General features: G+C 45.0%; 1 protein-coding gene across 11 annotated transcripts in view; it reads right to left on the reverse strand.

Moving 5' to 3' along the window:
* BRD1 (bromodomain containing 1) overlaps positions 1 to 20,829 on the reverse strand; it is a 569,207-nt gene that overhangs the window by 371,192 nt on the left and 177,186 nt on the right. For all 11 annotated transcript variants that reach the window (XR_003858664.1, XR_003858665.1, XR_003858666.1 and 8 more), the window contains exon 3: positions 19,359 to 19,515. Coding sequence is in view for 8 of the 11 variants with exons in the window: in XM_029616229.1 (XP_029472089.1) it covers positions 19,359 to 19,515 (157 nt within the window). In the remaining 3 variants the exon portion in view is untranslated. The remainder of the gene's footprint in view (positions 1 to 19,358; positions 19,516 to 20,829) is intronic.

Genomic DNA, 20,829 nt, shown 5'->3' on the forward strand with positions numbered 1-20,829 from the left:
TTGGTGTTTGGCTTCCTCTGGAGACCAAGATCCTTGTGCCTGCAGACCGGCCACATGGGCTCCCCAGCCGAGGTTGGAAGCATCGGTGGTGAGATTTATTTGAGGATCTGGAGCCTGGAAGGGCAAGCTTTGGAGGAGACTGATCTGATTTCTCCACCAGGCGAGAGACTGACAGAGTGAGTCTGTTACGTGGACAATGGTCGACAGGGGTTGAATGGATTGAGTCCATTGTGACCTTAGAGTCCACTGCATGACTCATGGCCAAGCGGGCCATTGGTGTGACCTGAACTGAGGACGCCATGTGTCCCAGTAGGATGAGAAAGTGGTGTGCAGTCGTGGAGTGCTGAGACTGCAGCTGGTGTGCAAGAGATACGAGAATGAGCGCTCGCTGTCGAGGCAGAAAAGCCTTTGCCTGCAAGGTGTCCAAGACTGCCCCAATGAACGACAAGGTTTGTGATGGGACTAAGTAGAATTTGTCGTAATTGATGAGAAATCCTAGCGAGATTAGTGTGTAAGGTAAGATGTAAGGGACAGAGCAGCTTGTTGAGTGGGAGCCCTGATCAACCAATCGTCTAGATAGGGGTAGATGTGAACACCTTGAGCCCTGAGGAAGGCTGCAACTACGAAGAGGAATTTTATGAAGACTCGTGGTGCGGATGCGAGGCCGAATGGAAGCACTCTGTACTGATAGTGCTTGGGGCCTACCAGAAACCTCAGGTATTTGCGATGAGATGGAATTATCGCGATATGAGTATGTGTCCTGGATGTCTAGAGAGCAGAAGAGGAAGAAGAGAGCCCAAGGTTACCATTTTGAACTTCTCTCGCTGGAGGTACTTGTTGAGGGCACGTAGGTCCAGAATTGGACAAACGCCTCCCGATTTTTGGGGGATTAGAAAGTACTGGGAATAGAACCCTAGGCTGTGCTGAGAGTGGGGTACTGGTTCTATTGCCCTGGACTGGAGGAGGAGGGAGACCTCCTGTTCCAGAAGGATGGAGTGATCGGATGTTCTCCACGTCGGTAGAGGTGGGGAGTCCGGTGGAATGGAGAGAAAGTTCAGATGATAACCTTGAGATATTATCGCCAGGACCCACTGGTCTGAGGCGATGGAGTGCCACCTGTTGTTGAAATGGCACAATCGACCTCCCACTGGTATGTGGGGCAATGGAATCTGGCTGCTGCTCTCTATTGCAGGAGTCAAAAACCGGAAGCAAGGCCCGGCTAAGGAGCTGTTTGCGGTTGTTTTCGTGTCTGACGAGACTGGGCTTTTTGAAACTGTCTCGCAGAATGATTTCTAGATGGTGGCGGGTAGGATTTCTTCGGGCGGAAGAATGACTTCTTAGAGTCCTTCCAGAAGGGTTGTTTTGAAGAGTACTCAGAAGGTATCAGAGAGAGCTGTCTTAAGGTCTCATGATGATCCTTTAGTTCCGCCAATGTTCGTTGAATCCGCTCGCCAAACAGATTATCTCCTACACAAGGCAGGTCAGACAGTCTGTCTTGAACTTCAGGGTGAAGGTCGGAAGACTTGAGCCAGGCCCATTGTCTTGCCGAGATAGCAGCTGCAGATACCGTGGCAGTGGTGTCAAAGATGTCGTAAGATGATCTGATCTCATGCTTGCCTACTTCAAAACCCTTGTTTACTAGGGTTTGGAGCTGATCTTGAAATTGCTGAGGCAGGGAGTCTGTTAAGTCTTGTATCTGCTTAAATAAGACCCTATTATATTGGGTCATATAGAGCTGATAAGAGGCAATTCTAGAGATGAGCATTGCTCCCTGGAAGACCCGGTGACCAATGGCATCTAGAAATTTCTGTTCCTTGCCTGGGGGGGAGGAAGTATGAGGTTTTGATCTCTTTGCTCTTTTCTGGGCAGATTGGTGATCCAATTGGGGTTTGTAAAAACCTGGAGCTGACTGGACGAGATAGGTGGTGTCAGCTTTCCTGTGGACTGGGGCCACAGAGCCAGGATGTTCCCAGTTCTTTCTGAGGAGATCCAGAAGAACCTGGTAGATAGGGATGGAGGTTATTTATTTATTTATGGCTTTTATATACAGACTTTCTTGATACAAATCAAATCAACTCGGTTTACATCGAACAAGGCAGTAACTATAACCAAACCAAACAACAAGAGACAAATTGAAGGAGTATAAAGTTACATTATAACAAGGATGCCTTAACTGGGAGTAGGAAACAAGAAAGGGGGAAATGAAGATAAAGTGCAATATACAAGAGAATATGTGAGGGGCAAGGAGCCATCCTCGTGGCAACTTCTAACATGATTTAGCATTTATTTCCTTAAATATTTCCTTGGGAGCATCCAGGAATTGTAACAGCTCCATCATTTGATGCCTGTCATCTTATTCAGTCTGTAATCTGAAGGGAACCAATTCAGACATCTCCTTCACAAAATTTATAAAGGAAAGGTCCTCTGGCGGAGAACGCTTTCTGCTTTCAGTAGGTGAAGGTGGTGAAGGCAAATCCTCGGTGACTGGTGAAGAATCATCAGTCCAGGTATCGTAGGGATCAGCACCTGTTCCTCTAGGAGCTAGAGGAGGACAGGGCGGTGGGATCCCTGAAGGTCCTGGTCTAGGTTCCGAAGGACTGAGTGGAGGCACCAATGAAGGCATCAAGGGCATCAGCGCAGGCATCGAGGGCATCGATGGATGGCTCGGTGATGCCGGACATATCGGCATCGATGGCTGAGGCATCGGCAGAACTCCAATGGAGGGATGCTGAACGGTGTTTCTCCTTCCGATGACAAAGCAAGCAGGGAGGGCACCGGAGCCATCGATGACCCGTGGTCCATCGGTGGAAAAGCGGCCATGAGCGCTTCCATCCTCGACAGCAGCAGTGCCAACGCTGCTGGAATCGGGTCGATGGTCAGTTCCGCAATCGGTACTGGTGTCGGAGAAACCTGGAATCGATGCATCGCCTTGGTCAATGGCCTCCTGAAGTATCCGGTCCAGTTCTTCTCGGAGACCTAGAGCAAGCAGCCCTGGCTATGGAACAGAAGGAGGCAGAGGCATAGCCGGAGGGACCACCGTTAAAGGCAGAGTCGCGGCTCCCGATACCGTGTCGGGTGAGGGTTGCCTTGGTGACCCGGTCGCCGAAAAGGTCGGTGCCTTTTTTGGACGAGGTTTCTTAGACGGCAGCTCAGACGATGGGGAGGTCGATGATTTTGCTCCCTCGATGATCAGAGACTTCCGATGCCGGTGGCGATGTTTATCTCTACAATCCCCTCGGTAGACAGTGTCGAAGGCCGAGATGTCGTCGATGCCGGACGGTCACCGGCCGGTGGTCGATGCTGGTGCGAAGTTGACAGAGCCGGTTCGGACGACGTCGATGCAATGGACGGTGTCGGGGTTTAAGCACAGAAGAGAAGTTCCATCTTCTCCATTCTGGCCTTGCGATCTTTTGGTGTCATTAGGGTACATATGGTGCAGGAGAAGACATTGTGCTCTCGTCCAAGACACATTACACAGAGTTTATGGGGGTCTGTGATGGACATGGTGCGATTACAGTCCGAGCACCGACGGAACCCCGACGCCATAGCCATGGAAAAAATTGAGCCACAGTACGGTCGACGGCCAGTAGACCGTGAGGGCCAAACTCGACGGTAATTGAAGAAAAAAATGGGTAAAAACTTACCTGAGTACCGCGGCTTGAAAAAGTTAAAGGAGGGACCCCTGTGAGGGAAAATTAACTTTTAGTAATTCCGCGAGGAAAATTCCTGTCAGGAATCTCTGCAGAGCTCCTTAACCGTGAGGCTACTGCTGCTTGGAAAAAAAATACTGAAGGAGGACCCCTGCTGGCTGCAGGGTTGGTGCCCTGCTGGGCATGCCCAGTAGGGGCCAGTCAAAGTTCTGGAAACTTTGACAAAAGTGTTCTGTGATTGGGCTCCATCCTGTGATGTCACCCATATGTGAGGACTACCATCCTGCTTGTCCTGTGAGAAACGGTATCGAATGCAGAGGCAACATCCAGAAATGCCGCGATAACTGCTTCTCCTCTATCAAAGGCCTGTAGCAGAAAATCTACAATAGACTGGAGAAGAGTCTCTGTAGTGTGATGTTGCTTAAATCCATATTGAAAAGAATGTAAATGAGAAATGACTACTTTCCTAATAATTTCCTTTTCTTTACAACGGTCAGATGAATCCCTAACAAGTGGGTTTATGCTCCCCTACCAGCAGATAGAAATGGAGTAAACTGATATCACACTATATAACCCCCTCTAGTGACATCAGGCTGCCAGTATTCTCTTCAAAAGTCACTATGCACAGACTAGCAAAAAACTTGATTAAAAACAGATAACTATTTCAAAACTCAACAGGCAACACTGAGCTCAGACAAGAATGTAACAACGCTAGTCTAGGACCTGGACTAACAAGTAATCCTTGTAACACGTAGCCGCACAGGAGGACTATAATACAATCATTTGGCAGCCAAAGTAGTGAAGCTGGATTAATCTGACTGTCCTAAAGAAAAGGAAATTATCAGTAAATAGTAATTTCTCATTTCTTAGCATCCAGTCAGATGAATCCAGAACAAGTGGGATGTACCAAAGCTATTCCCTCATAGGGTGGAAGGCTGCCCGCGGTCCAGTTAAAACTGCACATGAAAAGGCCACGTCCTCCTGGGCCTGCACATCCAGACGATAATACCTGGAAAAGGTGTGTAAGAAGGACCATGTCGCAGGTTGGCAAATAAACGGGGGACAACAATCTAACTTCTGCCCATGACATTGCCTGAGCCCTAACCTGACTAGGTAACAGCTTCCCGGCATCCACGTATGCAGCCATGAACTTTCTACTTAATCCAGAGAGCTATTATAGCCCACGAGGCTGGCTATCCCTGTCTAGTACCGCTGTGAAGGACCAACAGACAGTGCGACTTCCACAAGGGTTCAGTAATCTTGAGATATCCACATATGCCTTCTGACATCCAAGGGTCGCAACAAACTATACTCCTCTACATCTCACTCTCTAAGGACAGAAGGGAGATGGACTGATTCAAGTGAAACTCAATGACCACCTTCGGTAAAAAGGAAGGAACAGTATGCAGCTGTACCGCCCCTGCAGTCACCTGGAGAAATGGTTCATGGCAAGAAAGGGCCTGCAGTTCAGAAATCCTACACACAGAACAACTGCCATCAGAATTACCGTCTTCAAGGTCAACAACTGCAAGGAGAGAGTACATAGCAGTCTAAACATAGGGCCTGCCAAGAAGTCCAATACCAAATTAAGACTACACAAGAGCACCGGAAACCACAAGAGAGGCCGAAGAAATTTCATTCCTTTCAGAAAACGGGACACATCAGGATGAGCCGACAAGGATCCACCATTTACCTGACCCCTAAAATAGGAAAGCACCATTACCTGTACCTTCAAGGAACTGAGAGCCAAGCCTTTATGCAAGCCATCCTGCAAAATTCCAAAATGTGCGGAATCTTGACCAAGGAAGAGTACCACCAGGCCTCAAACACTCTCCACATGGCCAAGAAAATGAAGAACTTTCTTGCTGTTAGTTAAGGTGAAAATCACTGCCACAGAATAGCCACTTTTCAGCAAGCGAGCCCTTTCAAGGGACAAACCATAAGACAAAATCGATTCGCATCTTCATGCGTTGGAAGTCGAAGAGGTGAATTCACCAGGAGCTTCTGCAGATCTGCATACCTCAGTTTCCTGGGCCAATCTGGAGTGACCAAGAGCTCCATCCTTCTGTGGTGCTTGATCCATTGAATCAAACCACCCAACATGTCCATGGAAGAAAGGCATACAGCAACTTGTCTTCTGAACACTCTTGCACTAGGGCATCGATCCCCAAGGACTTTGAATCTCTTCTGCGCCTGAAAAAACACGGAACCTTTGCATTGCGTAAGATCACCAACAGGTCTAAGAAAGGAAGACTCCAGCTATCTCAAATCAGTTGAAATGCCCCATCTGACAATGCCAACTCTCTTGGTCCAGACTCTCCCTGCTGAGAAAGTCTGCTCTTACATTGTCTTGGCTGCGATGTATGAGGCCGAGATCATCTGGAGCTGCACTTTTGCCCATGCTATAAGTTAATCTATCCTGCAACACTTATTGGTTCTTGGTACTAACCTGCCCGATTAATAGTAGCATTCTCCAACATTATTCATACCGATCAAACCCTGCAGTCTGTCGCTGATCTGTAAACATGCCAACCAGACTACTCTGGCTTCCAGATGATCGATGTTCCAGGAAGACTCCTCTGCATTCCAGCAGCCTTGCACTGTCAGCAATTGACAGTGAGCTCCCCAACCAAGGAGACTCGCATCCACCATCAGTACCAGCCAGTCAGCAGAGTTTGCTTACCTGTAACAGGTATTCTCCCAGGACAGCAGAATGTAGTCCTCACATATGGGTGATGTCACTGGACGGAGCCCTATTACGGAAATCTTTTCTGTCAAAGTTTTTAGAACTTTTTACTAGCACACTGAGCATGCCCAGCATGCCATGATCCCTGTGTCCACAGGGGTCTCCCTTCAGTCTCTTTTGTAGCAAAAAGCATGAGCGAAAAAATAAAACGTTTTTGGACCCAACTCTGTGGGGTGGCAGGTGGGTTTCGTGAGGACTACCTCCTGCTGTCCTGGGAGTACACTTGTTACAGGTAAGCAACTCTGCCTTCTCCCAGGACAAGCAGGATGGTAGTCCTCACACATGGGTGATTAGCAAGCTACAGGCTGACTCATATTACAAGAGGCCAATAGCAGACAACTCGTGCAGCAGGCACAATAATTGGGGTGCTATTGGCAATGATGAGGCAGCCTGAAACAGCAGCAGGTGATTGTGGAAGGAGTTGGGGATTATACTAGAACAAAGTTTTGCAAGACAGATTGGCCAAAGGCAGAGTCTTGACAGACTTCCTTATCTAAGCAGTAAAGAGCAGCAAATGTGTGAAGAGAGCTCCATGTTGCGGCCTAGTAGATGTCGGCAATTGGTACTGAACAATAGTGTGCTACTGATGTTGCCATGGCCCTTACAAAATGTGCCTGCACGCACCCCTGGAGAGGAAGGCCTGCTTTCTCATAGCAGAATTCGATATAGTCTGCTAGCTAGTTGGAGAGAGTTTCTTTGCCCACTGGAACTCGCAGCTTGTTTTTGTCAAAGAAGCAAAGAGTTGGGTGGATTTCCTATGGAGTGCAGTTCGGTCTAGATAGCATGCAAGTGCACGCTTACAGTCCAAGGTGTGCAAAAATCTCTTGCCCTGGTGAGAGAAAGGCTTTGGGAAGAGTGGGCAGACTATAAACTGAGTAAAGTGAGAGGCTGTGTCCACTTTAAGAAGAAATTTAGGGTGAATACAGAGGACCACTCAGTCACGGAGGAATCTAGTGTTGGGTGAGTATGCAACAAGGGCTAGTAATTCACTGACCCTTTTAGCAGAGGTGATGGCTACGAGGAAAATAATTTTCCATCTTAGAATTTTATTGTTATAGGAATGCAAAGGCTCGAATGGGGAACGCATGAGCCTTGTAAGCACTACATTTAGGCCCCATTCCGTAACCGATGATCGTAGAGGAGGCTTAAGTTGTAGAAAACCAATGATAAGCCGACTCACGAGGGGTTGAGCCATTAATAGAGCATCCCCTACTCCCTGGTGGTACACTGAGATGGAACTGAGGTGTACCCGTGCTGAGGATGTCTGGGGACCAGAATCCAAAAGGTATCCTAGATAGCCTAATAGAGATGGAGTGGGGCAGGAAAAAAGGCCAATACCTTTTTGTGCACTCCATTTGGTAAATCTTGTCCGATTTCAATGGTAAGATTTACGTGTGGAAGGTTTTCGTGAAGCTACAAGTACCTGACAATATCAGTGAGTCTGTGTTATGAGGTTGACCTATGGGCAGGCGAATTGGTTCCTGGAGTGATAGGTTGAGAAGTATGGGGAAGCATACTTGTCAAGGCCAGTACGGGGTTATAAGAATCACTGAAAACCCGTCCTGCTGTAGCTTCATGCGAGTTTTGGTTATGAGTGGTATCGGAAGAAACGCATATAGGAGACCTGTGTTGTAGGGGGCGAGCAAAGGCATCCATGGCTAACGCATTTGCAAGCCTGTGTAGGGAGCAGAATCTGTCCACTCAGTGGTTCGGTCAAACGCAAGAGGTTGGTGGTTGGTTGACCTCAGCGCTAGAAGATTTTGCTCACTACACATGAATTCAAAGACCACTTGTAGGGATGGAGACATAGATTGAGATGGTATGTTAGTATGTTCGATATGCCTGTTAGATAAGTTGCCCAGAGATGCATGGAGTGTGCAAGGGCCCAGGGCCAGAACTGCACGTCTTTCTGGCAGAACAGATAAGAGCTTGTGCTTCCCCGTTTGAGTACCACATTGCCACTATGTTGTCTGTCTGTATCTACAAAGTTTTGTGTGAGAGGCAGTGTTTGAAGGCATACGGGCATAACGTATGGCTCAAAGCTCCAGGAAGTTGAAGTGAGACTTTTCATGGAGCGGCGTCAATGCATTTTGGGTCTGGAGGGTATTAATACAAGCTCTCCAACCCAAGTTGGATGCAACCGTGGCCAAGATCATCTGAGGATTTGGTTATTGGATTGGTGAAATGATCAGGGACGACAGCAGTTGAACAGCTTAGAGCCAGTGAAATCTTAAAATCCACTGAGTTTTTCTCATGGCTAGTCTGGCCATAAGAGTGATGTGGATCATGGAAACCATGTGGCCCAGCAATGGAAAAATTGATGGGCTGAGGCTATGCTGCATGTGTACAGAGATGTGGACAATTTGATAGGATGTCTGCGTGGTTGTTGGGCAGGAAGGCCGTTGCGACTGCAGTGCCCAGATCTGCTCCGTATGGGTTTTATGGTAGTTGATCAGAATCCCCAGCCAAATGTAGTAGATTTATAGTGAGTCTTAGAGAATTTAGAGCTCCTTGTTTGGATTGACTCCTTATTGGGCAGTCATCCAGGTAAGGAAACGCGTGAATGCTGCTGCTCTTTGTAGATGAGCGGCAGTCACTACTAGACATTTGGTGAAATACACAAGTTGTCAAAGCTAGTTCGAATGGGCAGAACTTGGTATTGAAAATATTGCCGACTCATTATGAAGCATACAGAAAGTCCAGAGAATAGAGGCAACACCCTTGTTGTAGTAAGGAAAGCATGGTGCCAAGACACACCATTTTGGACTTTTCTTTCTGAAGAAATTTGTTGAGATTTCTGAGGTCCAGAATGGGCAGAAGTCGCCTGTTTTCTTTGAAAGAAGGAAATAGCGGGATTAAATACTCACTCTTGTTGCGACCGGGGAACGGTATCCCAAGCCCTGTTCCTCAATGGGATGGATCGTTCTGTTCTCTGACAAGGCTGAAAAATCCAGGAGCCTGCCCGGCTAGTGGAGCTGGTGTGATCTGGATATCAATTGGTCTCACACGGGAGCGATAAGAGGTCCTTCTAGCATCCCTCTCTGCTGTGCAAGAAATGTAGAGAGCTGTCGCAGGGTCTCTCGGTGGTCTTGCAATTGAGCCACTGTCTGTTGGACCTTGTGCACGAAGAGATTATCTGCGGTGCATGGCAGATCAGCTAGTTTATCTTGGACTTTGGGCCATAAATCAGGGGCCGTAAGCCAGGTTCACCATCTAGCACTGAGTCCTATTGCTGGCAATGGGCGGACGTTTCAAAGCAATCACATGTTGCTCGAAGTTCATGTGGATGGCAGAGAGGTTCCCTTGGTGTTGTGTCAAAATAGCTGGTAAATAGCAATATGTGACACCAATATTGTTCTTGGGAGAAGTTATGACCAAGACCCTCCTGAAAACTTCTGGTCTTTTTTAGTGACCAGGTCGAAAGGGATGGTTTCAGACACGTCCTTTACTTAGGTCTTGACGGGATTGGTGCCAAAGCAGGATTAGAGTCCCCATCGCCCTTCGAGGATCCCGGGATAGGTATAGGGGTCCGTGGAGACTCAGAGGGACGAGTTGGCGTCGATGAATTAGGCTGTCGTTGGTAGGTACCACAACGGTGTTAGTAGATTCCGGAAGGCATCGAGGACAGCCTGATGGGCGAGGACGTCCAGCTCCTCCCTAGAAGCTGGTATAGGTAGCACAGCTACAGGGGGGAGACAGGCTAGGAGTTACTGGCACTTCCACATGAATCTGTGGTGGCTCAGTACCCGGCACCAGTATCGGTGGGGGAACACCTCTGTGCCTCGGGTGCAGAGGAGCATGGAGACTCTTGTAACCGGGCCCCGCTTCGCAACTGACTCAATGGATATTGATGCCAGTGCGGTATCAGTGCCAGCACCAAATGCGGAACCACGTCGGTTTCCCTCTGTGCTCGGCCCGGTCATTCTCCAGCGCTGAGGAAACTGCCATTGATGTCCAGAATGGCGTCTGCAACAGACTTTCACCCTGGCAGTAACAATGTTTCCACTGGTGCTCGTCCCAGTCATTCTCCAGCACAGAGGATGATGCCACCGATGTCATGGATGGCGTCTGTGACGGACGGTCACCGTGCCAATGACCATGATTCCCATGGTGCTTGGCCCGGTCATTCTCCAACACAGAGGAAGATGCCCTCACTGACCCGAATGGCATTGGTGACGAACTGTCACCGTGCCTCTACTGCACCTGGCATTGTTTGTCGCCCAAGGATTATACCAGGCTCTGATTTAGAACCCGAACTATGGAGCATTTTCTTTAGTCGAGGGCATCGATGTAGGTGTCTATGGCGGCATCGACAGCGGCCCTAGCGGCAATGGGAACCGTGGACATCCCAATCCCTCTATCTCCAATGGAAGATTAACAAGGACACTTAACAGGCATCGTGGGGCGGACCGAGGATGATAGACATAGGGAGAAAAGAGGGCCGCAATCCAGTTGGTAACCCAGGGGAACAGATAGTGAGGTAACAGGAACCGACTGGAAAACAGGGCATAGTACTCACCGATCGTCAATGAAATGTAAGCGAAATTATTTATGAAGTAAAACTTAAAGTTTTTTTTATATACCGCCACTCAGAGATATCGCGTCTGTGTACAGAGAACAGGAACATACGCCAGAGCGTTGTACATTTAACATAAGGTTAATATATGAATTCTTAAACATGAAACAAGTAAACATAATTAAAAGCAAAACTTCAAGTGTTTCCGTGAGGAAAAGTTGTGAGAAAAATCTCAGAGCTCCTAAACGCGAGGCAAACTGCAGCGTGGAAAAAAAAAAAGAGACTGAAGGGTGACTCCTGTGGTCCCAGATCATGGCATGCTCAGTGTGCCAATCAAAAGTTCTACAAACTTTGACAGAAAAGTTTTCCGTGATAGGGCTCCGTCGTCCAGTGATGTCACCCATATGTGAGAACTACCATCCTGCTTGTCCTAGGAGAATGGAGGGATTAAGGAAACTCCCTTCCTCAGATGTTCTGTCTGCAGCCACCACTGCAGTTGGGAGAAAACCTCCTATCAGTAGAAGAAGCTGAATCAAATATTCTTGAGACTGCGAGTTCCACAGAGACAGCAGGGAGCACTGAAGAGGACGTATATGCGCTCATCCACGGTACCATTTCTAGGGTTGCTGCAATCAAGCCAAGTACCTGCAGGCAAGATTAAATAGTCGGGCGCAGTGTGGCCAACAACAGATGGAGCAGGGCTATCAATTTCTGAAGTCGAACTGTTGACAGGAAAACATTGCCCTGCTTTGCGTCGAAATGAACCCCGAAGTATTCCAGCAACTGAGAAGGATAAAAACCGCTCTTGGCTAAGTTCACCACCCAGCCGAGGTTCCTGCGAAAATCACCTTCTGAGTTACAGGTGGTTCTCTTCCGGCAACTTGGCTCAGAGCAGCCAGTTGTCCAAATACGGGGAGTACTAGGATTCCAGCCCTTCATAATTCTGCCAACTACTACCAATACCTTGGAGAAGATTCTGGGAGCGGTGGCCAAATCAAAGGGCAGCGCCTGAAACTGAAAAAGGGACCCCAGCACTGCAAACCGGAGAAAGCAATGATGTTCCGGTCGGATGGGAATGTTAAGGTATGCTTCTGACATAATCCAGGGAGGTCAGAAACTCCCCTGACTACACAGCCAGTATATTACTGAGCACAAGGTTCCTTGTGGAATTGGTTCACCTGCAGATGACAACCAACACCTCTGAGATCCAGGATGGGATGAAAGGAGCCCTTCTTTGGCACAACGAAATAAATGAAATATCGCCCCATATTTTCTTGACACACAGACACTGGGGCCACAGCAGAAGTGCAGACCAAATCACAGCCTGAATCAGCCAAGAAGGCTGCGGCTGGTTCCATAACTGCCCTGGAATTCACCCCAGAATCAATCTCCTGGGAGAGAAGCAAACAAGAGTAAACCACGAGGGAACAACAAGAAACCATCTGCAAGGACACTGCCACTGCTTCAGATGCCTGCTTAAGGATAGTCTCAGTCTAACATGAGCATCCTTAAAGGCCACTCCTCCTTTCACAGAACAGTGGTCCGCTTGGAGACTGCACACACAAGTGAATCTACATTTGGAAAAGTAAGCTCCCTCTTATCACTGGATCCAGAGGGTAAAGGCTTTAAGCAAGGACCAAAATGGGATTTCTCTTCGGCTCAGACATATCTGTCGCAGAGATCACAAGCATGCCCGAGGTCTGGGAGATCACAGCTGGCAGTTCATTTCTATGAAAGAACTCTAGCATAGATCTATATGGTTCTAGACCTGGAGTAATTTCACCATTCTCCAGAGAAGCAGGAATCGGCGTCATCATCCATGACATCCGGATCCCTATAGGAGGATCTGTTATCGCTCTAGGAGCACTCCTGCAGTCAAGAAAATATCCAGACAAGGTCCCTACCTGCTCCTCTACTCTAGGAGCAATGGATCAGATTGAGGACTGCACCTGAAAAATTCTACCCAGGAAAATGTAGAAATATCCAACCAGGAGACACCTGAGGCACACTCACTGAACTACCATCCCCTGCTGAGGAGTCAGTTAGGAGAGATCCAAGATTAGGCATTCCAAATGAGCAGTCTTTACCCAGACCTATAGCTGGCTGGGAAGAACCATGCTTAGTGAAACCAGAAGAGAATAAAACTCCCTGAGCCTCCAAACAGTGCTGGCACAAATTAGCGGGCACTCCTTGCTGACATGCCCTAATAAAACAGGCAGCGCAAAAGGAAAAGTGCTTAGGCTTCTTAGGAATAGGTGCCATTATAGCCAACAGAACACTGAACGGTGGCCAGAGGCATGTGTCTAGCTGGTTTTTGTTTTTGAATGAACATTCAAAAATTATAGGTGTCCAACACCTGGGCGCCCGACACTTAGGCATCCTATAGTCAGGAGTCACAATGCTAGGCATCCCATACCTATTTATTTTTTATTTATTTATGCAATTTTTATATACCGTTGCCCAGAACAACAAGTTCTATCTTAACGGTTTACATAATAAATTAATTTAAGACAGTTAAGAAAACAGAAAATAAATACAATAAAACATCAATAAAAATAAAATAATTTTAACTATTTAAAAACTAAATTAGCATAAGTAAAGTTAGAAATAAAAGACCATAAAAGCTGCTATCGATTTATAAGAACTCATGGGCGTTATCTCTGTATGCTTGTAAAAAACACCATGTTTTAAGATCTTTTTTAAACTTCTTCAGATTATCTTGCATTCTCAAATTTAATGGCAGACTATTCCAAAGCTTTGGGCCGGCTACTGAAATGGCCCTTTCTCTGACTTCGCTCAGGTGTGCTGATCTGACTGTAGGTATAAAAGGCCTTTGTTAGATGATCTTAGGTCTCACTGAGGTAAATGTAATTTAATAGTTGTATTCAACCAATCCGTATTGTCTTATGAATCATACAGAGAGTCTTGTGTTTAATTCTAAATTCCACGGGCAGCCAGTGCAATGATTTTAATACTGGTGTAATATGTTCACTTTTCTTTGTGTTCGTCAATATCCTTGCTGCAACATTTTGGATTACCTGAAGGGGTCGAATAGTGGATTTAGGAAGTCCCAGCATTGTTGAATTACAATAATCAAGCCCTGAAAACACTAACATCTGTAAAACGTATCTAAAATTATATGGAGAAAGTATCGGTTTCAAACGTTTTAAAAGCCTTAATTTATTAAAACCTTCTTTGACTTTTTGGGATATGTGAGCTTTAAAATTTAATTCATAATCGAAAATCAGGCCAAGATTTCTAGCGGTATCAGTTAAATTAAAACGGGTTTGATCATCTAGTATAATTGAATTTTTTTCTTGACTAAAATTTTTTCTATCTAGAATCATAAAAACAGATTTGTCAATATTTAAAACCAGTTTTAATTGTACAAGTAATTGGCCAATAATTTTCAAATACATATTTACCATTTTAAAGCTTGATTCAAGATTACTTTCTATTGGGATTAATAGCTGGATGTCATCAGCATAAATATAATAGGTCAAACCAAGGCCTGTTAATAAGTGACATAAAGGCAGTACATATACGTTAAACAGGGTGGCTGATAATGCCGAACCCTGTGGGACACCAGTTGTTAATCTTATCTTATTTGACATGGTATTTTTTATCTTAATGGTAAAGGTCCTGTTCTCTAGAAATGATTTGAACCATTTTAGAGTGGTGTTTTCTAAACCAATATCATGAAGTCTCTGAAGAAGAATGTTATGATCTACTTGTGTAGAATGCCGCCGAAAGATCTAGCAATACAAGAATAAAGCTTTGACCTCTATCAAATCCTCTAAGGACCAAATCTGTTAAAGATAATAACAATGCCTCGGTACTGAATAATTTCCGGAAACCATGCTGCGATGTATAAAGAATCTCATTGTTTTCCAAATGTTCACTTAATTGTCGGTTTACCACTTTCTCAATTAGCTTTGCTAAAAAAGATAAATTAGAAATAGATCTATAGTTAGTTAAAATAGAAGGATCTAAGTTTGATTTTTTCAAGATTGGTTTCACGACTGCATTTTTCAATGGGGTTGGCATATTTCCCTCGGTAAGAGATTGGTTAACTATCGCTAATAAGGTTGCGCTAATTGGTTCAATACACTGTTTAAGCGTTAACGTGTTAATTGTGTCTAGGGGATGGTTACCTAGGCATCTGTAGAATAAACGCAGCTCAAAGGACAGGTGCACACAAAAAAAAAAAAAACCACTTAACTTTGATGCATAAAGAAGCATGAGCTTGGACACACAGCAAAGACCAACTAGAAGTCCAGAAAAAATGGACGCACAGTCAGATGCACACATTGAACTGACAATCCTGTAGAGAGCAGCTTAAGAAGCGCGTGAAAAGCTATTGAGGCTTACCTCATGGCATGCAAGAAACCTTAAAGCGGTGCCTGGCCAATGGAGGATGCTCAACCCCTCAGGCTGCCCATGTCCCTTGACCTCCCAGAGCAGGATGAACGTCAGAACGGCGAGCTGAGCACGGAGACCGGGAGGAAGGAAGCCCTAGCAGAACTCTCCTTCACTGTCTCTGCAACAATTTTTTTTTTTTTTTTTAATTAAAAGAAACTTATAAAGCTCAGCCTTACCTGGCTGAGCACAAAGACTGTCTCCGGCTGTGGGGGGAGAGGACATCTGCCATCACCACCATGCTCGGCTTCCTGTACCCATTGCCTTTCAGCTGCTTAAGCAGTTAAGTCCACGAAGGCTGAAAAACCAGCTACTGGTCTAAGGCACAGTTCTGAGGGACCACTGAAATCGCCTCGGGAAGTCTCAATAAATTTGAGATGGGACGTCAACTCAAAGGAAGATCTAATGGGTAAGTAACGTGCAATGTGCTTGATCCAAAACAACAAGGATTCAACCTTAAACTCCCCAAAGCCCTTTTCAAACTGCCCCGCAGATGGCAAGCAATGCTGACACTGCGATGGGTGAAGCTACCCAGCTCCTTCAGGTAGTTAAAATCAAAAGAGAATAATCAGACATAATACATGCCCATTTCAAAATTCAACAATATAATCAGCAACCCTGGGAAAATGGGGGGGAGACAGTATCAGAACAGCCCTACTCTTCAAAATATTTAACTGAGCAGCATGCAAAAAAATATTCTTGCATCCCTGCAATGTGAGCAGGCTCACTGTAGAGACTAGTCTGGTCATGCTGAAAGGATGATTTGAACCAAACAAAATAGAAGCTGAACTCCAAACTGATGCTGTAAACCTGCACAGAGATGAAAATTGGTATTGCTAAAATAACTGGACATCTTTCATCACTTTATAATTAGCTGGCCCGAGATCCATGGCCTTGACAAACTTTGTATCTATTTGAGAAACCCAGTCTGGTTAATTAGGTGTCTTCACTGTTCATATGAACAAAGTGTGAATATGCCTACTAAAAAGCAGCAGCTTCTGAAGCCCATCAATCTTATACTAATTGACTGAAGAATATACAATCGCAGTATCTACTTTTGGATCCTATGCATTTGCCACAAAGTATTTTTAAAAAAGGGGTAAAGACAAAGGACTGGGGTTCCAGTCTGCAACTTACTAAGTCCACCTTGCACATTTGTCTGTTCCCCTGTATGGCAAGCTCCCATCTGTTCCTTTTTCCTGCCTGTAAGCGGTGCTGACCTGCCATCTCTGGGCTATGCGAAAGTCATGAGCCTGTGTGCTGCATAAGCCATAGGTGTAACTGACTCCCTGTTGGTTAACAGCTCAGAGTCCAGACCTTGGATAAAATAAAGCCAGCTGGACCTGCACAAAGATTGTCCAGATGTCTCCATGCTGTCAAACATATGTAAGGTCTGGCTAGTTATTCTCTTATGCTGGATATTTAGATTATACTTTTAAAAACACACTGCAAATTAGAAAAGCTGGCTTAGGCATGCTTAAGGCATTTAAACAAAAAAAGATTTTTCTATGCTAAACAAAGAATTGTGGGTTTTACTACCACAATAAAATTCCTATAAACCATAAAAAGTATGAAGACATCTACTCTCAGGTTGTTTTATTTTCTGAGATCTATTTTAGATAAATGCAAAGTTATCTTCTTTACACATACTCCGTCCCAGCCTGTGTTGGCATTGGTGATGTTCAAGGAGGAACTGGATAGGCAAATGCAGCTGACCGCTGAGAAGGCGATGCATGGCATCGGCGTTCCTCGAGCCACTGCTGAAATCCCTGGATGCGCTCATCATATGACCAACCCAGCCCAGCTCTCTGGGGCATCACCGCCTCCTCCTGCCGATCTGTTGTCATTGCCAGATCCTCGGATGAAGCAGCTCCCCCCTAGGTCAGCAAAGGCGCACCGGGGCCCCACATCCAGTTCTGTAGGTGCCTGCAACCTCTGGGCAAAGGACGAGCTCCCAGGGTCCTGTCCCCAGTCGATGACAGTGGGGATGAAGGCACCTGTAACCCCTGGGGGGATGACTCATCCATGGTCTCCGACTATGTTTCTGATTATTTCCCCTCAGATCCATCTCCTCCAGAGGAGCAAAGGTCGATGACGAGGAACCTGACAGACATCCTCAACCTGGAGGAGCCCGACAACGGCCAGTCTCCGGCGACCCTTTCAGCAGACGACCTTGACAAAACAGACAGCCCTGCCAACGTCAAAGGCTCGGTGTCCATCAGTGTAGCTCTGAGGTCCCTCCTTGCAAATATCTCTGATGCCGATGGATCGGTTCTCTCCAGCTCGAAGAGGCGCTCCAATTTGTCAAGCCGGATCTTATGTGCCTTTGGGGTCATCCTGGCGCACTTGCTGCAACCTCGGACATCATGCAATGCCCCAAAGGCAGACACATCTATCCATAATTTATTTATTTATTTAATGGTTTTATATACCATTTTACCAACATTAAATGCCGACCAAAGCGGTTTACAATACTTCCAAAAAAGAAAGATTAAATGAATGTTTTATGGTCACAGTCCTTGAAGCCACTGGTCGTGGCCTTCTTTGCACCAGACATCTGTACTTTTTTTTTTATTTAAGCACTGTTGAGGGGCTGTCAAAGCAGCAAACCAAATTAAAAAGCAGAGCAAGAAAGAATGCTAAAAGAGAAGGTCATGTCTAAATGGAGGTTCGGACAAAAAAAAAAAAAAAGACTGAGGGGCTAACAAGGCAATGCACGTGCAGGAACCCTGGCACATGCTCAGTAGTAAACAACTTTACTAAGCAAGAGAAAAGGGTCCCATTCAGCACCATCTTCAGCCCTGCTTGTCGACTGAGAATTCTCAAAATTAGATCAGACTCTACAGCAAATATTATCAAGAAAGTAGCTTCACTTGAATCCTCATCCAGGGAGGATTCCAAAAATTGGATCATAAGAACACAGAACATAAAAACCATAAGGCTTGCCATACTGGGTCAGACCAAGGGTCCATCAAGCCAGGCACCCTGTTTCCAACAGTGGCTAAGCCAGGTCACAAGTACCTGGCAGGATCCCAAGATGTAGATAAGATTCCAAGCTGTTTATCCCAATGATAAGCAGTGGATTTCTGTAACTCTACCTTAATAATTGTTAATGGACTTTTCCTCCAGGAATTTGTCCAAACCCTTTTTAAATGCAGCTATACTAATAGCTTTTACCACATCCTCCGGCAACGAATTCCAGAGCTTAAATTATGTAATTTGTAAAAAAAATATATATTCTCTCTTATTAGTTTTAAATGTATTACCCAGTAACTTCATTGTGTGTTCCCTGGTTTTTGTATTTTTCGAAAGAGTAAACTGATTGTTTACTCGTTCTATAGACTTCTAACATATCTCCCCCCTCAACAGACGTTTCTCCAAGCTGAAGAGTCCTAACCTATGTAGCCTTTCATAGGGGAATTGTTTCATCCCCTTTATGGTCGCCCTTCTCTGTACCTTTTCTAATTCTGCTATATCTTTCTTGAGATATGGTGACCAGAACTGAACACAATACTCAAGATGAAATTGCACCATGGAGTGATACAGAGCCATTATCTTTTTTTCACTGACTGCTGACCTTTTCCAATTGCTTTTTGATTTTTACAGTAGCATTTAGCTGTAAACATAGTAGATTTTACTTATGCACTGTAGAGAAATCAAATTTATTGTGTATAAACCATATTTTATGGACACTAAGCATCTTTGTACACACATTTTTGGGTTAGCATGCTTTTGTAAACTCTAGATGCATTAACATATCATTAGCTTAATTACTGCATCGGGCATTAACTCTTTAGCATGTGATTAAAGAAAATATGTGCTGAGGTTCAGCAAACATTCTTTATTCATATTGGACTCCAAGCTAGCAAATTGAAGCAAAACTCTGTGACAGCAGGAACTTTGTTCAGTAGACTGTAATATTCTGTTCCTTCAGTTTTCATGCTGAAATTTAGTTTGTGAACTCTAATATATTTCCTTAAAAAGACCCCCAAATTTCTGTTCTATCTGAATAAAATATTTCACATACCTGTTGAGTGCTTCTCTGTGTCTGCAAACTGGATTGCAGCCTTCTTAAGAGGGGGACACCATTCCTAGACAGTCTTTTTAATAACCAGTAACTGTGCATTCTTTCTACAAACTGCTTCTTCCGTTGAATGGATACCTGATTCATAATCTTATTTAATCTGAAAAAGTAGAAGTAAAAAGTTGTAATTTCTAAATCTTAAATCAGCATATAAGAGATTCAGGTCAAGTACTTGATAAATACTTAACATATGAAACATTAACAGTACAGATAAAAGTACTCCATATTTAAAACAAAGTCTTAAAGTTCTATTTCAGCTTTTTAATATCATTCTGACTGAATATGACTTTCTAAAAATTTCTGTGAAATAAGTGGGGGGGGGAAAAAAAAAAAAAAAGAGTAATCTTAAGTTCTTCTGGAGTTAAAGTAAAAATATTTCTGTGGACAAGTAAAGAAACAGTATCTGGAGCAGTTTCTCACCAATTTAAAAGAGAAATACCATGACTGTCATAGCTTCTATGCCTGAATTGGTCTGAGATGACCACTTGGAGGAAGGCGGTGGGGATTGTTATTTAGCACAACCAAAGCATATCTCAAGCTCAGTTTTTCACAATTATTTATTTATTTTGATTTATTCCATACCGACGTTCCTGTATGGAATACAGATCACACCGGTTTACATTGAAAACAAAACAGTCACTTGGGGCGATACAAGGAACATTTACATTTAAAACGCGGAACAATTAAATCAAGTAGATAACTTTGGTACAGAAATAAGTAACTTCAGAGCAGATAAAAGCAAATTGCTTACCGTAAATGATGTTTCCGTAGATAGCAGGATGAATTAGCCATGCTGTTATGGGATCTGTCAATCAGGCCCGGGAGGCGGAGCTTGTCAAAGCAGATTACAGAGCTTTGCTCTCTGCGGCTGCGCATATGTTCCCGCGCAGGAAAGTAACGGAATCTCCTCAGTCTGTGATTAAGCTGTATTATAGTCGAAGACTTGGTGACTGCCAGGGAGGAGGGTGGGTCAGCATGGCTAATTCATCCTGCTATCTACGGAAACATCGTTTACGGTAAGCAAACTTGCTTTTTCCAGTCGATAGCAGGGCTGAATTAGCCATGCTGTCATGGGAGTCCCAAACTCCCGATCATGTTATTTATGATATATGTTTTGCACGTGATCTTTGGCAGTGTGGCAGTCACCGTTTGTTGGAGGATAGAGATTGCAGTATTGCTTGCCCTATCTTCGCATCAGTGGCTGCTTGTTGGTCAAGGCAGTAATGAGATGTGAAGGTATGCAGTGATGACCATGTAGCTGCCTTGCAAATGTCTATGGGTTGCACATTCTTCAAGTGTGCCAAGGAGGTTGCTACTGCTCTAACTTGGTGAGCTTTAGGAGTAGAATGTAATTTTAAATTCTGTTTGTCATAGCAGAATTTGATGCACTGCGCTATCCAGCTGGAGATGGTGT

Source organism: Rhinatrema bivittatum, chromosome 9, assembly GCF_901001135.1.
Source record: "Rhinatrema bivittatum chromosome 9, aRhiBiv1.1, whole genome shotgun sequence".
Classification (NCBI taxonomy): domain Eukaryota; kingdom Metazoa; phylum Chordata; class Amphibia; order Gymnophiona; family Rhinatrematidae; genus Rhinatrema; species Rhinatrema bivittatum.